Source organism: Equus caballus, chromosome 4 (assembly GCF_041296265.1).
Source record: "Equus caballus isolate H_3958 breed thoroughbred chromosome 4, TB-T2T, whole genome shotgun sequence".
Classification (NCBI taxonomy): Eukaryota; Metazoa; Chordata; class Mammalia; order Perissodactyla; family Equidae; genus Equus; species Equus caballus.
Genome location: NC_091687.1, coordinates 91,647,138 through 91,659,604, shown reverse-complemented (window position 1 = coordinate 91,659,604; position 12,467 = coordinate 91,647,138). Strand labels below are relative to the sequence as shown.

Below are 12,467 nucleotides of genomic sequence, written 5' to 3'. Positions count from 1 at the left end.
AATACCATCAAGGTCCATCCATGTTGTTGAAAATGGCAATATTTCACCTTTTTTATGTCTGAGTAGTATTCCATTGTGTATATATGCCACATCTTCTTTATCCATTCATCCCTTGATAGGCACTTAGGTTGTTTCCCAGTTTTGGCTATTGTGAATAATGCTGCGATGAACACAGGAGTGCATATATCTTTACATATTTGTGTTTTCATGTTCTTTGGATAAATACTCGACAGTGGAATAGCTGGATCATATGGTAGTTATATTCTTAATTTTTTGAGGAATCTCCATACAGTTTTCCATAGTGGCTGCACCAGTTTGCATTCCACCAACAGTGTGTGCGAGTTCCCTTTCCTCCACATCCTCTCCAACACTTGTTAATTCTTGTCTTGTTAATTATAGCCATTCTGATGGGCGTGAGGTGATATCTCATTGTAGTTTTGATTTGCATTTCCCTAATAATTAGTGATGTTGGACATCTTTTCTTGTGCCTGTTGGCCATCTGTATATCTTCTTTGGAAAAATATCTGTTCAGATCTTTTGCCCATTTTTTTAATTGGGTTGTTAGTTTTTCTGTTGATGAAATGTATAAGTTCTTTATATATTTTGGATGTTAACCCCTTATCAGATTTATGGCTTGCAAATATCTTCTCCCAATTGTTAAGTTGTCTTTTCCTTTTGTTTATGGTTTCCTTTGTTGTGCGGAAGCTTTTCAGTTTGACGTAGTCCCATTTGTTTATTTTTTCTATCATTTCCCTTGCCCAAACAGACAGCGTATTTGAAAATACACTGCTAAGACCGATGTCAAAGAGCGTAGTGTCTATGTTTTCTTCCAGAAGTTTTATGATTTCAGGTCTTACATTCAAGTCTTTAATCCATTTTGAGTTAATTTTTGTGTATGGTAATGGGCTACTTTCATTCATTTGCATGTAGCTGTCCAGTATTCCCAACACAACTTATTAAAGACACTTTCCTTTCTCCATTGTATGTTCTTGGCTCCCTTGTAGAAAATTAACTATATACAGATGTCTGGGTTTATTTCTGAGCTCTTGATTCTGTTCTATTGATCTGTGTGTCTGTTGTTATGCCAGTATCATGATGTTTTGATTGTTATAGCTTTGTAGTATATTTTGAAGTCAGGGACTGTCATGCCTCCAGCTTTGTTCTTTTTTCTCAGGATTCCTTTGGCTACTCGGGGTCTTTTGTTGTTCCATGTAAATTTTAGGATTCTTTGTTCTATTTCTGTGAAAAACATCATTGGAACTTTGAATTTGTAGATTGCTTTAGGAAGTATGGACATTTTAACAATGTTAATTCTTCCAATCCAAGAGCATGGAATGTTTTTCCATTTCTTTGTGTCATCTTCAATTTCTTTCAACAATGTTTTATTGTTTTCAATATACAGGTCTTTCACCTCTTTGGTTAAATTTCTTCCTAGGTATTTTATTCTTTTTGTTGAAATTGTAACTGGATTGTGTTCTTAATTTCTCTTTCTGCTACTTTGTTGTTAGTGTGTAGAAACACAACTGATTCTTGTATGTTGATTTTATATCCTGTAACTTTACTATATTCATTTATTATTTCTGAAAATTTTTTGCTGGATTCTTTCGGGTTTTCTCTATATAAAATCATGTCATCTGCAAATAGTGACAGTTTCACTTCTTCCTTTCCAATTTGGATCCCTTTTATTTCTTTTTCTTGCCTGATTGCTCTGGCTAGGACTTCCAATGCTATGCTAAATAAGAGTGGTGAAAGTGGGCATCCCTGTCTAGTTCCTGTTCTTAGAAGGATAGCTTTCAGTTTTTCTCCATTGAGTAGGATATTGGCTGTGGGTTTGTCATATATGGCTTTATTATGTTGAGGTATTTTCCTCCCATACACATTTTATTCAGAGTTTTTATCATAAATGAATGCTGTATCTTATCAAATGCTTTCTTTAAATCTATTGAGATGATCATGTGATTTTTATTCTTCATTTTGTTAATGTGGTGTATCACATTGATTGATTTGTGGATGTTGAACCATCTCTGCATCCTTGAAATAAATCTCACTTGATCATGGTGGATGATTGTTTTAATGTATTGTTGTATTTGATTTGCTAGTATTTTGTTGAGGATTTCTGCATCAATGTTCATCAGTGATATTGGCCTGTAATTTTCTTTTTTTGTGTTGTCCTTGTCTGGTTTTGGTATCAAGGCAATATTGGTCTTGTAGAATGACTCAGGAAGCCTCCCTTCCTCTTCAATTTTTTGGAAGAGTTTGAGAAGTATAGGTATTAAATCTTCTTTGCATGTTTGAACTTTTTGCATGGTAGAACTCACCAGGTAAGCCATCTGGTCCTGGTCTTTTATTTTTTGAGAGGTTTTTGATTACCATTTCGATCTCCTTACTGGTGATTGATCTATTTAAATTCTTTATTCTTGATTCAGTTTTGGAAAGTGGTTTAAGGATTTATCCATTTCTTCTAGATTATCCAATTTGTTGGTGTATAACTTTTTGTAATATTCTCTTATAATCTCTTGTATTTCTGAGGTGTCTGTTGTAATTTCTCCTCTTTCATTTCTAATTTTGTATATCTGAGACTTCTCTCTTCTTTTCTTGGTGAGTCTGACTAAAGATTTGTCAATTTTATCCTTTCAAAGAATCAGCTCTTAGTTTCATTGAGTTTTTTCTGTTTTTTTTTTTTTTTTTTGGTCTCTATTTCATTATTTCTGCTCTAACTTTTATTATTTCCTTCCTTCTACTGATTTTGGGCTTTCTTTATTCTTTGTTTTCCAGTTCCTATAGGTGTTCTGTTAGATTGTTTGAGATTTTTCTTGTTTGTTGAGGTAGGCCTGTATTGACATAAACTTCCCTCTTAGAACCACTTTTGCTATATGCCATGAATTTTGTCATGTCATATTTTCATTTTCGTTTTTCACTAGGTATTTTGATTTCTCCTTTGATTTCTTCACTGACCCAATGGGTTGTTCAGTAGCATTTTGTTTAATCTCCACATATTCGTGGCTTTTCCAATTTTCTTCCTGTTGTTGATTTCTACTTTCATACCAATGTGGTCAGAAAAGATGCTTGGTATTATTTTAATCTTCTTAAATTTGTTGAAACTTTTCTGTGGCCTAATATGTGATCTATCCTGGAGAATGTTCCACGTGCATTTGAAAAGAATGTGTATTCTCCGGTTTTTGTATGGAATGTTCTGTATATATCTACTAGGTCCACTTGGTCTAATGTGTCACTGAGGGCCAATGTTTCCTTATGGGTATTCTGTTTGGATGATCCATCAGTTGGTGCATGTGGAGTGTTAAAGTCCCCTACTATTATTGTGTTACTGTTAATTTCTCCTTTTATGTCTGTTAATAATTGCTTTATATATTTAGGTGCTCCTATGTTGGGTGCATAGATATTTACAGGTGTTATATCCTCTTGTTGGATTGTTTCCTTTATCACTATGTAGTTCCCTTCTTTGTCTCTTGTTACAGTTTTTGTTTTAAAGTCTATTTTGTCTAATACAGGTATTACTATCCCAGCTTTCTTTTCATTGCAATTTGCATGGAGTATCTTTTTCCATCCTTTCACTTTCAGTTTGTGAGTGTCGTTAGGTCTGAAGTGTGTCTCTTGTATGCAGCATATATGTGGGTCTTTTAATCCACTCAGCCACACTATGTCTTTTGATTGGAGCATTTAGTCAATTGACATTTAAAGTAGCTATCAATAAGTATGTACTTATTGCCATTTTGTTACTTTTTTTCTGGGTGTTTTGGTAGTTCTCTGTTCCTTTCTTCTTCTCTTGCTCTCTTCCCTTGTAATTTGATGGCTTTCTCTAGTATTATGTTTGGGTTCCTTTCTCTTAGATTTTTTTGTATTTATTATAGGTTTCTGGTTTGTGATTACCATGGAGTTCATATATAATAACCTATGCATATAGCAATCTATATTAAGTTGATGGTCTCTTAAGTTTGACCTCTTGCTAAAAGCTCTACTCTTTTACTCACCTCCTCCCACAGTTTATGTTTTTGATATCATATCTAACCTCTTTTTTGTGTACATTTATTGGTTATGTTCTTATCATGGAAATAGATAATTTTAGTACTTTTGTCTTTTGACCTTCATATTGGCTTCATGGGTGGTTGGTCTGCTACCTTTACTGTGTATTTGCCTGTACTGGTGATTTTATTTTATTTTTTAATAATTTTATTATTCCTACTTGTGACCTTTTCTTTTCTACTTAAATAAGTCCCTTTAGCATTTCTTTTAAGGTTGGTTTATTGGTGATAAACTCCTTTAGGTTTTGCTTGTCTGCAAGAGCGTTTTAAATTGAAACATCATTTTGCCTCAATTGTAGATGGGTCTCTGGACATAGATAAGAGCTCATCTTTGAAAGATAATACCATGTAATATGAAAATTATGGAATGCATATGTATTTCTCTTCTTTGGAGGTAGTTAAGAAAATGCTGGGGCCAGCCCGGTGGCACAGCAGTTAAGTGCGCACATTCCACTTTGGCAGCCCAGGGTCTGCTGCTTCGGATCCCGGGTGCGGACATGGCACCCCTTGGCATGCCATGCCGTGGTAGGCATCCCACATATAAAACAGAGGAAGATGGGCACGGATGTTAGCTCAGGGCCAGTCTTCCTCAGTAAAAAGAGGATGATTGGCAGCAGTTAGCTCAGGGCTGATCTTCAAAAAAAAAAAGAACGAAAAGAAAATGCTGGTGGGGCACATATCTAGATTTTACGGAAACTTTTCTTGCAGAAAACAAGGTATTAAACTAGAAAGTGAAATGTAAATCTTCTTTCAATCACCATATTTCCAATTTTATAGGAGAGAGAGTGAATATGTGTGTTGGGGAAAAGATTATGTCTGGGTCAGGGGTTGGCAAACATTTTCTGTAAAGGGACAGACAGTAAATATTTTAGGTTTGCAGACCATATGGGCTCGCCACAATCTCTCATCTCTGCCATTGTAGCAGGAAAGGAACCACAGACAATACATAATTGAATGGGCATGGCTGTGTTCCAATAAAACTCTGTTTACAAGAACACGTTATGGGCCAGTTTGGTCTGTGGGCCATAGTGGTCAACTTCTGTTCTAGGTTCTGTGCTGGGCACTTTATATATACTATCTTAATTGCTCAGACCACTGAACATCAAGATATAGTCTAGTTACACTAACCTAACCTAGTTAAATTATATGAACATAGGTAAAGAGACATTTTTCTCATGCATCCAGGAAGGACCGGTAAATAAGGCTGGCCCCAGACTTTTCCACGAAAGTATTCAATGCTAGAAGGACATAAAGGAGGAACCTCATGAGAGTTCTAAGGCAAAGAAAGTGTGCCATGTGAATACTACATTATCCAAGATGCCTTCACGTAAAAAGCTATAGGCAGACCCTCTCACACATGAAATAACTCAAAGAATACAGACTCATGAGCACTTCTTTAAAAAACTGTGCATAACAAAGTTCTACATTGAGATAAATCTAAATAAAGAACTCAGGAATGGGCGTTCCACAATAAAAGGACTGCTAATGAGGCTTAAATATGTTTGAATATAGAGCCAATTGCAGAGCCAAAACTGGATTCCAAGCCACCATGGGAATTATCTGTACAGAAATTAAAGTGAAAGCTACAAATGTGGACAATACAAAAACAACAACGCTACCAACACAAGTCAAGAAGTGGGTGAAGGGAGTTGGAAGGAATTGTGAGAATGCTGAGTCTAAAATAGAAACATGTAATGACACTAACCTTCTAATATTTTTCGTGTTCTCTTTTTAGCTTTGGAGCCATCTTTTAAAGAATTGTTTCTGGGGCCGGCCCCATGGCAGAGTGGCTAAGTTTGCGTCCTCTGCTTCAACGGCTCAGGGTTTCACGGGTTTGGATCCCAGGTGCGGACATGGCACCGCTCTTTGGGCCATGCTGAGGCAGCATCCCACATAGCAGAGCCAAAAGGACCTACAACTAGAATGCACAATTACGTTCTCGGGGGCTTCAGGGAGAAGAAGAGAAAAAAAGAAAAGACAAAGAAGATTGGCAACAGATGTTAGCTCAAGTGCCAATCTTTAAAAAAAAAAGAAAAAAGAAAATTGTTTCTCTTGTAGTGATGGAAATATTTATTTGAAGTTCAGCAGTTCTTCTGTTTCACATCCATTAAAATAAAATTAAATTAAGTTTAATTCTTTTAATTTAAAAAGCATCTATGGTGTAAGCTCATTTTTTAAAAATGTATTTCTATCTATTTTTCTAACTCCACATTTGCATTTAAAAAGATGCTTTGGATAACAAAGGGTGTTTGGTTGTGTTATCCTAAATAAAGAATAGAATTTCAGGATAGAGGGATTTGAGCTATTTCTATATTTCTAATTCTTTTTACATTTCCTTATTGATTGAATTTATATCATGAGCAAGTAAAATTTTTTTTTGGAGGTTTAATTACTTAAATTTTTATTATGCTTATGTTAAATAATAAATGATTCGTTTCAATTTTTGGGTGAGTCGTTCTGAGTGAAGATGGCAAAGGTTGATGGAAACAATAACAACGTTCATATTCAAAACCAAATAAGTATAAAATAAAGTGGGACTTCCAGATTGACGAAACCAAAAGCTTGTTATGTGGACAAATGGAGTTGAGATTTGCACAACATCGATGAACCTGGCGGGCATTATGCTCAATGAAACAAGACAGAGAAAGACAGGTACTGCTTGGGGTCACTTACATGTGAACTCGAAAAACAACTAAAGAAAGGTCAATTCACAGAAACAGAGAGTAGAAAAGTGGTGGCCAGTGGCTGTGGAGTGGGAGGAAGAGGGAGAGGCAGGTAAAAGGGGACAAACTTTCAGCTCTGAGATCAAGGAGCTCTGAGGATCTCATGTCTGATGTGGTGCCTAGAGTCGAGAACACTGAATTGTATAATTGAGATCAGCTAAGAGAGCAGCATTTCAGTGTCCTCACACACACACAGTCAATAAGTGAGGTGAAAACAACAATCAGAGTTGAGGAGAGAGGAGAATGAGGGTGTGAATCCTGGGAACTAGATCAAATTCCTGGGAGAACTTCAGACTTTCAAAGGCCATGAGATAGGTGGGTTCAAACCAAGAATCCAGGAGACGCAAGGAATGGGGTGACATCTGGCTTCCAGGTGGAAGAAATAGAAAACTAGCTAAGGTCTAGAAGGCCCAGGAGGGTGGAGGGAGGCAGTTGTAGGCCAGTTGGTGGCGGAGGGGCTGTGGTCCAATCGGCTGCCCTCCTCTCACCTCCCCCCCTCAGGAGCCCCTGTGACACGGCCACAGTTCCATGATGAGAGCATGGGGTTCTAATCTCCAAGTCACTCCCAGTGCTCAGTTGCCTGAGAGTAGGACTGTATTTGAGATATGGAAACTCCTATCTTATATCTAAAAAGCATTGTTGCTACCTGGTTGAGCTCCAGTTCTGCTTCCTGGGTGATTGGTACCATCCTCCGCATCCTGTATGGACTGGGGCTCTTCCTCCTGTTCTTTCCCTCCCCCAAAAGGAATCTGCCCTTACAACTAACTTACAAAAGGAGAAACGTCAGGAAGGTAAGAAATCCTGGACCGAGACCCACCAGAAGATGAGTCTCTCTTCTTTTTCACTGTGATTTCCACTTCTCTGAATCAACTAGAGGGACTCCAGGGATGGGAAAGAATAGAACATCATCCTTCTAGAGACAAGCCAGGTTGGGTGGGCAGGGGTGAGAGTGGGCACAAGGATTTCGATCCAAAGCTCTCCAAGCAGGAGTCCCGGTGTGGTAGAGGGCTCCAGGGAAAGTCCCCAGGCCAGTGACCAGTGGCCATGGACGGGATGCTGAGTGGGATCTGTGGGAAGACAGGCCCTGAGCACTGGTTCCCCAGCCACCTTCCCGGGGCAGGTGTCTCAGGCGGGCCTTTTCTCTGTCGTGGTTGATCTGAGGGCAGAGCTGAGCCCCCGAGAGCCTCTGGGCAGGACCTGGAGTCGGGCTGTAGCCTCAGGAAGCAAAGTCCTCCCTGAGAAAGCTCACAAGATTCTGTACATCTGAGAATGTGTGCGTTTCTTGAGCAGAGGAACAGTGACAGAAGATGCATGCTAGTCCCACATGGGGACCTTCTTACGATCCTCAAAGAAGGAAGACAGCAAATGTCCATTTTGTGTTCAATTATCCACTTCAAAAGTAAGTAAAAGGGAAGAAACACCCCAGAGCCCCAGGAGTTCAGTGTAGACAGTCATCTTGCTCACAAACGCTGTGCGTCTGCAGCTGGTCCAGAGAGAGGAGAGGGAGCCTTGGGGCTCAGCCCCGACAGTTTCTTGTTTTTCCTCTCATTTCAGCGTCAAGTGGAGCCGAGAGGGAGGAGCAGCAGGAGCAGGAAGAAAAGGGGAGCTTGGAAAGGTAAGCAAGCTCCTGCCATTCAGCCCTGTGCCCCAAAGCTGGCCTCCATCTCCTGTCCCTGAGCACCCAGCTCCGTGGGCTCGAGGATGCCAGGGACAGAGCCTGTCCCTCAGGAAACAGAGCCCTCAGGGAGGCTCCTGGGAAGGAGATGAAAACCTGAGTACTTGCCAGATTCTGTGCTGGGAACTAAGGCCAAGGCCAGCAGGCGTCTGGAACAGGGTGTTGCCCAGCAGGGGCATGTGGGCTGTGGTGGAGGTTGAAGCACTTGGTCAACGACCAACCTCAACCCATCAGCAGCCTTGCCACCCCCGTCAAGGATCCCGTGGCCTTGGGCACTGGTGCCTGGGCTCCAGAGTCTGACCTCAAACAGTCTCCCCTAAAGGCACATTGCACTCAGCCTCCTGTAAGAGCCCTAGGCCCCTGCCTTCATCGCTGTGACCCAGTGCCCTAATTTCTAGCTTGCAGAGCTGGCCGGAAGGACCTGGCAGAAGTGGGGGGCCTGATGTCCCTTTCGCAAAGGTAAGGAATCTTGCCCTTCTCTCCTGGGCTTCTTCCTTGTAGAGTCTCTGATGTGCCCCAGGGCTACAGGCAGCTTGGGGCTGAGCTGGGAGGGGAGCCATGGGGCAGGGGGTGGCAAGAGGCCTGGGGTGAGGGACAGCAGGAGAATTCGGTGAATTGAAGGGGGGGCCAGGGAGGGCCATGGGTCTCAAGGGGCCACCCCCACCTGGCCTGCCCTGCTGTCCCAGGGCCCTCTGCTCCTGGCTACAGCTTGTGCATCTTGTTTCCCGCAGCTCCCCAGGGAGGCTGTCTTGTAAGGGATGCTTCCATCGCTTGTCATCTCAAGACTCCCCTGGGGAGGCATGCAAGACAGCATCTGCTAGAGTCCGCCAGCCATGCGGGAAGCCTGTGGAAGGTGCTCCTCTCACCATGACCCCAGCACTTTCCCTGGCTCTTCTCACCCAGCGTACTCTACCTTTGGCCTCCACTCTGCCAGCAGAACCTCCATCGGCCTTGACCAGAACTCCACTAGGCCCTGTTGCCACGAGCTCAGCTCCAGGTCACTCCTGTTGGCCATTTCCCAACTCAGGCCACGGCCGCGTGAGCTGTCGCATTGAGTTCCTCTCCAGGTGGAACATAATCAAGGTCTTGCTCTTCCCTGTGTCATCACACTTCGAGTCCCAGCAAGGGCACCTGTCCTGCCACTGACCAGTGGCCTCATTCTGGGGAGGCCCCACAAATAGGGAGGGAGAGACTGATAGCCCCTCAGTTGCCAACCCTGATGTCCAGAAGCTGCTCGAGACAGAAATCACGGAAAGAATACAAACGGAGGTCTGGGAAAAAGAACAAGATGATCCACACACTCCTCAGATGCTCGAAGCACACACTATCATGTCTGGGCTGAATTCACGCTGGGGCCTACCCCTCCTGTCTTTGGGGCCTGCAGATCTGAAAGCATGTGAGGCTCAACACTCGGCCCTTCCACGGTCCCCTTTTCCCCCCGCAGCCACCTGTGATTCTGGGGCCCCCTCGAAAGCTGACTTTGCACACTTCATGGGAAAACCTCTTGAGCCTCCTCCAGGTGACAAAGTCTTAACTTTGACAACAAAAGCATCAGTTCCCAGCCTGGCCCATCCCCTCCCTGCTCCCTCACCTGTGTGTGAGGAAAATCAGAAGGCCCTGGGAGGGACCCTACCTGGCGATGGCAGTGGGCCCTCAGAAGCCTCTCTCTTGGGACAGGAGGGCTGGCCGCCTTCTCCAACCTTCCCATTCAGCCTCTCAGAGAGAAAAGGGCAGAGTGGGACCTTCGTGGGGGCCGAGCAAGGCCGTTGAGAGCTGACTTCAGGGTCAGCAGTGGCCAGGAATGAGCCTCGGGAGGAGAGTAGGGGTGGGGCCTCACCAGAGCCCTGCCATGGGGTGGCAACTCTGGAGGGGAAGTCAGGGTCCCAGTCTTGGAGCCAGGTCGGGGGAATAGGAGACACCCTCGGGACCAAACCCCTCAAGCCCCTGCCTGAAAAGGAAGAGGTTTTTCATGACAGCCCTTTCAGAAAAATGTTGAGACGCCTCCTGCCCTGCCTGAGGCCCAACAAGGATGAAGCACCAGAGGATCCCCTTGCAAAGGCAAGCCCGCATCAGCCACCACTCAGAGCCGGGCACGGGTCACACACAGCTCGGCGTTGGATGGCAGGGCTGTTCAGGAACCATCGACAGTGACATCCTTTGCATCCTGGGAGAGAAACTGAGGCTTGCCGAGAACTTTTGGCCTCCCAGTTGAAGCATCATAAAAACCATTTCAGGCCTGGGAAGCTGGACATACCTGTTACCACGACGTTCCCTCCTCCCCAGAGCAGAGAAGAACAATGACAGAGGACAGTCCCCAACCTACCTCCAGGAACCACAACTGTCCGACTACGAGGGAATGGATCAGAATAGGCATGGCAACTGGACCTTGCCATCCAGGCAGCCGCGGTCCCCAGCCAAACCCTGCCAGCCTGTGCTAAGGGTGGCAGCTGCCTCAGCCAATCCATTACCCGCCATGCTGTCCTCAGATATGTGTCTCCTGGGATGAGTAGACTGTGTCTGACACACCTTTCCTCATAGGAACGCTTATCTCCCCAAATGGGGAAGTGGAGGAACAGAAAACCTGGTTTTTCTCCTTATCCCACCCTCTGTGCTAACGGTGTCTTCCTACCCCAGTTTTCCCCAAATACGCTTTTTTTCTCCTTAGAGGTTGTGGCTTCTGTTTGTGCCCTGCTAGTGGCAAAAACGGGGTCAGGCTCCGCCCTTCCTGAGTGTCTGCTTTGGCTTCCAGAAGAGACAGGGCCATGGGGGGAGGCTGACTGCAGAGTGGCTCACCTGACCTCTCCCCAACTCCCCCATTGCACCTGAAGTTCCCATCACACCGTCCTTACAAAAACAAATGGAAGCTTTGGGCTATTTGCAGATGAGCAAAACCTCTAAGACCCCAGCCCAGGATGGGCCCCGCCTGTCCTCTCCTGCATTCTCTGGCCCTTGAACTTGTGGGGCTGTAGGGAGGGGGTTTGCAGAGGATCCAGGAAGTGTAGAGACAGGTTCACAGGTCACAGAGTGGGAAGGGGAGTGTGGGGCAGTGCTGGCCCTGAGTCCGGGGGGCGAGGAAGCTTGCCCTGCACCCCAAGCTCTTGGTGGGAATAGATGACGCTGCCCCGGGAGCTTCTTCTCTCCCTGATGAAGCTGCCATGGAGATGGGCCTGCGCATCCCTCTTGGCCCAGCGTCACCGTCCCTCTGTCCTTGTCACAGTCTGGAGCAGCAGCGACAAGGATGACTGTGCTCCCGGCTCTGAGGGCGGGCGGGTGGGGAGCACGGATGCTGCTGTGGGCCTGACCCCTCTGCCCAGAGGAGCTCAGAGCTCTGCTCTCCTGCACCTGCCTTCTCCTCGGCACTCCTCCTCGTCGTTGCCATCGAAGCAGTCGGGCAGCCCGTCGCACTGCCAGGTGCCAGGGACGCAGCGCCCGTTGCCACACATGAAGTTGCCTGGAATGTTGCACTCATTGGTGAAGTTGTTCCCTGGGAGCAGCTGGCCCTCCGCCGCGCTGCCCAGCATCAGGCACAGCGGCCCCGGCAGCCACACGGTGCGGCCGCTGCTCGCTGCCGGCGCCGCCGCTGACGCCGCAAGTAAAATTTTTAACAACATGGTGGAGTGATTTCCAAAAAGAAAAAAATTAAAATGGAAAGGGAATCACACATGTTAGCAGTAGTTAACTTTAGGTGATGACACAAAAAAAGGTTGACAATTTCCTTTTGTTCATTTATATATTGAAACAATTTTATAGAAACCAACCAATATATTCTACTTTTTCACAAGATAGAATAGAAACCATAGAAAGAACGTTTTCAAGAAGGAGAGAGTGGTCAACAGTGCAAATTCTAAAAAGAAGATGAACAAGATTAGGGCAAATATTAGCAACAGGAATGTCATGGTTAACTTTAATGAAAACAATGTCAAGGAAATGGTGGAAGCAGAACAGAGAAATAAATGAGCATGGAGTGAATGGGAAGGGAAGAAGTGGAGAGTCTGAGTTTAGGTGATTTTTTACCAAATAAGTCATTCT

The 12,467-nt window shown here is 44.4% G+C and overlaps 1 protein-coding gene across 1 annotated transcript; it reads left to right on the top strand.

Annotated features, from left to right (window-relative positions):
• Positions 1–7,274: 7,274 nt before the first annotated feature.
• On the top strand, positions 7,275–12,077 carry LOC111773099 (spermatogenesis-associated protein 31E1-like). The gene is made up of 4 exons (XM_070266150.1): positions 7,275–7,554; positions 8,318–8,378; positions 8,837–8,897; positions 9,170–12,077. Exons 1-4 carry the CDS (start codon positions 7,369–7,371, stop codon positions 9,582–9,584), a joined length of 723 nt encoding a protein of 240 aa, XP_070122251.1. The 5' UTR covers positions 7,275–7,368; the 3' UTR covers positions 9,585–12,077.
• Positions 12,078–12,467: the final 390 nt, after the last annotated feature.

Coding starts and splice junctions, on each gene's coding strand:
- LOC111773099 (XM_070266150.1), top strand. CDS start 7,369: ATGGAAACTCCTATCTTATATCTAAAAAGCATTGTTGCTACCTGGTTG. Junction 7,555..8,317: donor AAAGGAGAAACGTCAGGAAG/GTAAGAAATCCT, acceptor CTCTCATTTCAG/CGTCAAGTGGAGCCGAGAGG. Junction 8,898..9,169: donor CTGATGTCCCTTTCGCAAAG/GTAAGGAATCTT, acceptor TGTTTCCCGCAG/CTCCCCAGGGAGGCTGTCTT.